Source organism: Austrofundulus limnaeus, unplaced genomic scaffold (genome assembly GCF_001266775.1).
Source record: "Austrofundulus limnaeus strain Quisiro unplaced genomic scaffold, Austrofundulus_limnaeus-1.0 Scaffold134, whole genome shotgun sequence".
NCBI classification, from domain to species: domain Eukaryota; kingdom Metazoa; phylum Chordata; class Actinopteri; order Cyprinodontiformes; family Rivulidae; genus Austrofundulus; species Austrofundulus limnaeus.
Genome location: NW_013952536.1, coordinates 912,884 through 920,308, shown reverse-complemented (window position 1 = coordinate 920,308; position 7,425 = coordinate 912,884). Strand labels below are relative to the sequence as shown.

General features: G+C 36.5%; 1 protein-coding gene across 2 annotated transcripts in view; it reads right to left on the bottom strand.

Moving 5' to 3' along the window:
• cntn3a.1 (contactin 3a, tandem duplicate 1) overlaps nt 1-7,425 on the bottom strand; it is a 78,545-nt gene that overhangs the window by 36,112 nt on the left and 35,008 nt on the right. For both annotated transcript variants that reach the window (XM_014015796.1, XM_014015797.1), the window contains exons 6-8: nt 2,616-2,819; nt 1,931-2,033; nt 1,524-1,708 (exon numbers count right to left, since the gene is read on the bottom strand). In XM_014015796.1, the coding sequence (XP_013871250.1) occupies nt 1,524-1,708; nt 1,931-2,033; nt 2,616-2,819 (492 nt within the window). The remainder of the gene's footprint in view (nt 1-1,523; nt 1,709-1,930; nt 2,034-2,615; nt 2,820-7,425) is intronic.

The window sequence follows — 7,425 nt, the reverse complement described above, 5'->3', positions numbered from 1 at the left end:
TGTTGTAACATTCATGCTGTGGTTCCCGCAAGCACTTTCCGCCCTGTTGTGGGTCCATTTCCTTGAAAAATGAAACTTAACCAGGCACTTTGAAGAAGCTCTGACACTGGTAGTCTATGTAGATAATAATGTGGGTTTACACACCCCAGAACTGAACATTTTGACTTCTGAACTTGCATATTCGGCATGACGCTTTGAACTACAAAATCACACAGCAAGGAAAAAAATGGCGGACTATGAAATCCAGTTGGCCGGAAATACATTACCGTAAATGGTAGTTCCGAAGAAAAAACTGTGATGAAATAAACAATGAAACGAAATAAGCAACAGCAGATTTTGAACAAACTGAAAAATTTGGCCCATAAAAATATATAAAAATATCTTTGCAGTAACAGAACAGAATAAATTAATGTTTTCTACACTCCTAGACACTATAATTGCACAAAAATAGTTTATAAATGCAAAAAAAGTGCATTTAGCATGATATGTCTCCTTTAAAAACTAATAATCACAGTCATGCTATCAGTGGTGAAACAAAACTGTAAGCAGAATCTGAATTCATCCGATCAGAGCACTGGGAAAGTGATCAAGCTTCTTTATTTTTGCAGTTACAGCAAAATCTGTTGTATTTTTTGCAGCGCATAGTAGGAAGAGTTCATGTAGCCACATCCTCACATTTGTATCCATTTTTAGCTCAAGCACATTATTAGCTAAGAGATGATAAAAAATTAATTGCTTTTACTTAGAAATCATTTCACAACTTTAACAAGTTCTAAGCCTTCCACATTGCCACCATTCAATAGCGTGATGCTACGACGCTTAAAGCAAAGCAACTTTAATGCTCAGTGTGCATGCGTCTATTTTTACTCTTATCATTTCATTTTAATTCCAAGTGCGTCAAAAACCTGTATTATCATATCAAAGGCATCCTCCTTCACAGGAAGAAAAACTTTCAATGGAAAATATTGCCAAAGGGCATCGTGGCGAGACATCATCAATGAATAAACTACAACATAATGAAGAGAAAACCAATACAAATCTTTCATCTGGGGACATTAAAAGATTTTCTCAGAACATAGGCCATAAATCCAGTGCTTTAGGAAAAAAAAACTGTTCCCTGAAAGAGGTGTTGTAAATTTAAAAAGGGACCCATGATAGCTGCTGGCACAATGGAAATTAAATAAATAAATTACCAGAGGTCATGGTAATGGGTTAATTTATTACTACATTCTTTGCTCTTACTTTTTCTATTACATACACCAATAAAATCTCCTGTATAAACTAACATTTTTTTGTAAGACTGCTGAAAGCTAAATTCTTTTTTGCTAAATTTTCAGTCTTTGAAGTACTGTAGTAAGCCTTTAGGTTGTTAGAAAAAAGCGTGTGACTCAAAAGCTAAAATATTTTTTTATAAATACATCATATACAAGTCAGAAAATGCATAGGGTGAGGGCAGATTGTTTTATACTTAAGACAAAGTATCACACTCTGTTTAAGATCAAAGTCAGGAAACCAGTACTCACCATAGAAAGACAATTTTCCTTGAACTGAGTTTCTTCCCCTGCTGTTTTCAGCCACACATTCATACACCCCTGCATCCTCCTGTTGGAAATAAGGGATCTCTAAAACACCACTGGCTTTATTTATGTCCACCTTCCTGCTAAATGAGACCCCATCCACTCTCCTCCAGCTGATGGTTGGCACTGGGCTAAAGGCAAGGGAAAGAAAAGAACAAAAGCGTAACATGAAAAATAACACCAAAAATTGTTGAGTCTCAGACCTGTTCAAAGAAACATAAAATCTTTGTGAACTACAAGAAGTGATAAAACATGTCAAAGTTCTAATAAACGGAGGCATTATGTATTACATCTTTCTTCTCTGTGTGAACACAGGAACAAGTCACACATTAAAAATACACAGTGGGACATACTTTCCAAGTGCAAAACATTCCAGTTTGACTGTTGAGCTCTTAGCAACAGGAACAACTTCAGGAAACTGCACTTCGATCTTTGGCTCATATTCGCCCATAACACCTGGAGTTGTAAAAGAGAAACAATAAATTGATGCTCCACATCTCTGGCAGGAGTTCTGTCAGCTCTAGGCAAAATCTTGTTACAAAGAAACATATTACAAAGAAAAGCATAAAATGATCTACAGCAGGTTTCAGTACAGTGCAATTTCATGTGGGTTCCAAATAGCTATAAAACCTTTTTTTCTGATTTTATTTTGTAATGTTCCAACAATGGAGGCCATTTTAGCAGCAAGAATAGCAATTTAAAGTACAAATTGGCCCAAATTAAAGAGGTTAAAAAAACTAACTAGATAATTTTTGATAAAAAATAAAACATGAGCTAATCAACGATCACAACGTGAGGCACAGATGAATGAAATTAGTGGCAACAGTTAATAAAATAAACTTTGCTTTTTTCTTTCTGTTTTTTTTTTTTTTTGTTTTGTTTTGTTTTGTTTTGTTTTTTTGCCAGGCAGTCTGTAATTAAAGTTCCTGCACCCGTGGGCTTAAAAGTTCCAGCCTCTCAATTTTAAACTTTGAAACTTATAAACTTTGTTCCTAGGTTTTGCAGTGAGTGCCTCTTTTGTGAAGAGGTGAATCATACCGTCAACCCGCAGGACCAAAGGCGTCAACGGTCCTTGAACACTGCTTTTGGTGACGGTGTTGGTGACTACACACGTGTAGTTCCCCACATCAGAGGGTTCCACCTTTGCGATGTAAAGGTTACCTGTCTTCTGGGACACAAACCGACGTGTGTCCTGGATGACAAACGACGGGTACTCGTTGAAGATCCATGTGAAGGTAAGTTCTGTGAACAAAATCAAAGACAATAGAGCAACAAGTGAAAATTTGAGCAGATTCCTAAATCGTCTATATCCATTTAGAGATAACAGGGGATCCATCAGCAGTCTCATCGCTTCTGTGTGAGTGGATACCCTATGGGATAAAGCAATTAGTGAATTGGACTGAGTGCCAGCCTTCCATGATTAAAAACATAATTTATAATTGAAGAGCACTTACTCTTGCTCACTGTTGGATAAATGACTTTAATATGGTTTAAAGGAATTTATACTTTCATTATATTGAAGTGAGGATGCTGTGTGTATGAATAACTAGTTATTTTCGAGAGAAAAAAAACTTTTTTTCTACTACAACATAGGAATAATAGGATCTTCCCTGCTGCGGTTTATTCGACTTAATGGTTATTTTGAAAAATGAAGAGCTGGGAGATGCTGTAATTAAACAGGCATTTTAAAAAATGTTGAAACAATAAACACACAATGCCTAATTTACAGGGTGAGCCCACTTTAAATTAAGCTTTAAGTTAAACACTTACTTATTCTTGTCATACTCTCTTTTTATGTTGCCCTGATTTATTTTCATTTAGTAGTTTTTGCACTTAAATCTTTTCCTTTGGGGATATGACATCTATTTAAGTTTTAAATATCCACTTTTCTCATCTATTTTTGATTACGTATACATTACACAGTTTCTAGAAGATACTCCCAGTGCTGCCAACAAAATGGAAAGCAGTCAAGGAGGCGTTGCACTAACAAACACCAACATTATATAAAGGAATATTGGTGTTTTGACATATTGACACAAGGATAGATTGCTCTGGACCATGCTGCATCTCTGTCCCAGAAGCAATCTTTGCTGTTGATAAAAAACTTGTCTAAGTGATGACTCTGCACAACAGCACAGAGAATAATTGAGATGTGAGTTGGAGTCATTTATACAGGATTTTTCACTTCTTCCTCTTTAATGGGGAGGAGGATGTCTGGGGTTTGACATGTCATTGCAACCTTGCAAATAACACACTGAGACTGAATCAGGAGAATTTTCCAGTTTAGCTTGTTTCAGTCTTTCTGCTCTGGACATCGGCCGTGTCAGAGACTCCCACCTGTCTGCTGCATCACTTGATCTCACTGCCCTCTTGCTTAAAGCTCATTAGACCCAATCCTGAGGGCTACACTGTGCTAGTCTACCATATCATTTTCCTGTCAGTGCATTCTGTTTGACCTGTGCTTTTGATAGCAATGTTTTTGTTTTTTACATTTTCACTTTGACCTTTTTGTGCCTTTACTGGCTTTGTGTTTTGTGTGTGTGTGTGTGTGTGTGTGTGTGTGTGTGTGTGTGTGTGTGTGTGTGTGTAATGTTCTAAAGACTAGTGTAATTACTATACATGACAAGAATGGTTTCCAACTGTGTGTGAGGGTTTTTTTTTGTCAAATGGAATGACATTGCTGTCCACATTTGAATCCTGCTCACAACTCCCATTTCAATTCATCTTCAACTGATGCAATTCTCCAGGATTTGTCAACTGAATTTTTCCTCTAGAGTTTTAAAGCCCCGTTTCTACATTACAAATCAGCCCTGCTTGTTCCAGCACATTAGTGTGAAGGTGACTGACAGTCTGCTTGACAAAGGACAATGTTCAGTCATTTTCTTGACAACTCTTTTGGTCCTGCTTACCGCTAATCATATGCTAGGTTTTCTATGCATTCAAACAGAATCAATTAAAAAACAGACTTTTTCCTGACTTCAATGCAAAAATGTTATCAAAATCTTGCAAAATTCCTTTTTTTTCTGTTAAGGAGATAAGTGTAGTTTAAAAGCACAGTAGAGCAGAATAAGGCACATATAGGACAGTGCTAAAACCTTAAGTCATTTTCTTTTTAATTTGTTATTAATGAAGCCTACTTTCTAATAATACTCAAAAATTGTCTTGAATAATATTTTTCAGCCTTTCTTAAAAAAAATTTAAAGCCAAGCAGCCAAGATGTCGACTGTGTTGTCTTTTTTCTCTATATATATTTCACATATCTTCTAATCTCTCTTTCACTCTTTCCCATTACATTTTACTTTTCTTCTCTTTTTCTTCTTTAAAAAAAGTCACTGATGATGAAGAAACTAAGAAACTAATATTCAGTTCTGCTTTCTACTGAAGTGGCTAAAAAAGAAAATAAAAGTTTTAAAGAAGTTTTTCATAGAACTGCTGTTTTTTTTTAGTTGTTTTCAGACCACATTTCAGAAGATTGTGTTTCTTGTTTGCTAAATCTTAATCTTCACCTATGACTCATCGAGTTATAAAAAGGCTCCTAAACTCAGGAGAGGAACCAGTGTCACCTCTACGTGCTTTGTTACTCACAGCCAACAAAAGAGAGAATTTGCTTTAATTCTTTTTGAGTTCATTCTTTAAAAATGCCAAAGATAATGCAGCTTGACTGACTTACAAGTATTTTTGCACCAACAAACTGACACCTAAAGAACTCCTAGCAGAAAACTTGTTAAACAATTGATGATTAACTGATGCATCTCTCAGGTTTTGTGTCAGGTATTTTCTGAATTAGGCCTTAAAAAGCCTTCCAGATAATGTTAATTGACTGAAGTTTATTTTAGATGGGCTTGATGCTTCTTTTGTCATCTAATTGCCCATTTTCTTGTCTTTTTAAAGAGACACTGCACATTATGCTGTCATAGACAAATACAAAAACTGGCCATAAACTTGGTGAAAAAGCAGAGGAAATTCAAAGAATTGTTTTAGAAAGTCCTTCTGTAGGCACGAAGAACATAGGATAAGATTTTATTATTCCATGTAAGCAAACAAGGGTATTTCTTCTGAACTTATTTACTTTTCTGTAAAACTAGTCAGATGAAGTTTGAGACACAATGAAAGGCTTTACATCTTACTGTGTCTTTGAAATTCCTGCTACCAACTCCAAAGCTTCTGTGATGTCAACATAATTTTGTGACTTGATCCAACTGACCCACAAATGGAACAGATGAAGTATCTTCCTCCCCCCTCAATAATGTATCTCAGCCCTCATCCTGAGAAGGTCATGTATATTTAATGCCGTCTAGTACTTGAAACTATATCGTTCAGGAGGTGCAAGCATGAAAAAAATAGAACAACAAGAAATAAGCAGTTACTAATTGCTTTGTTAAAGATTCATGAGGAGAAAAAGGAAACAGGAAGTGAAAAAGCACCAATAGCTGTAGTTGACAGACTTGAGAGCCTTCTGTGGATGGGTGGTAATGGAACAACACGATCATGAGTGACAGTGAGTAGCAGATTTTCATTGTGGTTCCATTTTGTCTTTGTATAATGAACAGACAGCATCAATTTCCTTTTAATGATCTGAGGAGTGAAGAGAAATGGAACATGGCGGGCCAAGGACATACTTAGTTAAGAGTGGGTTTATGTAGGAGTGTGGGTTAAAGAAAAGTGTATGCACCATTTGTGCCAAAGTGTACACTTGCAAGCATGTTCCTTGGGTAGTGACAGCCATTAGCCAGGCCTTACAATCTGTATTCATACCAGACAAAAACACCCGATGAAAAGGCTTGGGTCAGGCACACAGTAAATATCGCTCTGAGGTATATGTGATGCCACTAGGCCGTAAGCAGCCTGTGTTTGGGGACAGATGCACTGAATGGACAAAACAAGTGATTTCAGTCTTCAGTGACTCTGAAAGGCCCATTTCCATTAGTAGAACAAGGTCAGGTGCATTAGGTCCTTGACTAACCGCGGTCATTCAGACCACCTCAAAGCAAAATGTGACACAGACTAACATCTGACGCAAACGTAGTATAGCAAGGTTGGAGAATTCAGTTAGAGCTTCTCATGGATACTCGAAAGGATATTTGTCATTAGTCCAACTTCAAAATGCTTTGTAGTTTTGGAGGATCCTGTTGCACAAATCTACTTTCTGCAGAGTTCCTGTTGGTTTTGAGGCACTGTTAATGTGGAATAATGGCTTCTTGAATCATGCATGGAATGTTGGAAGCTTTTAAAAAGGAGATCATATAAACTTTTGTGACTTTTTGACTATGTTACGAATTAGGTCCTGTTATTAATAAAAACATGTATCCTACCTTTCTAATTCTAACAAAATAACTGCAGCATCACAATGCTGCTGTTACTACAGAACATATAATTATTTATGTTTGCACTGTCATGAACAATATTTCTCTAAATTATTATTTTTTACTTCACCGTGAAACTGTGGACAAAAGATTGAGAATAGAGGGTGTGGAAGAATAAGTAACCACATCAAGATAAGCTATTTCATAACTGTGAAAGATCTGATCAGTCTGGTCTTTTTGCAGTTATAATAGAAAACTGGAGATGATCAATCTTACAGCACATCTTTACTTCCTCCCCATATCCATCAAGAAAAATAAATTCCAGTGACAGCTGAGCCTGAGAAAAATATTGAAAGGAAATAGATCATTCAAAGCACAAGGCTAGGTCTCATTGTTGAACAGCTTTGTTTCAACACAACAAGGATGAAAGAGTGTGTTTATTACCAGTCAGCTGGACAAATAGGGGGTTTTGGCTGCATTTCTGTAACATACACACACACACCCCCACCCACACACACACACACACACACACACACACACACACA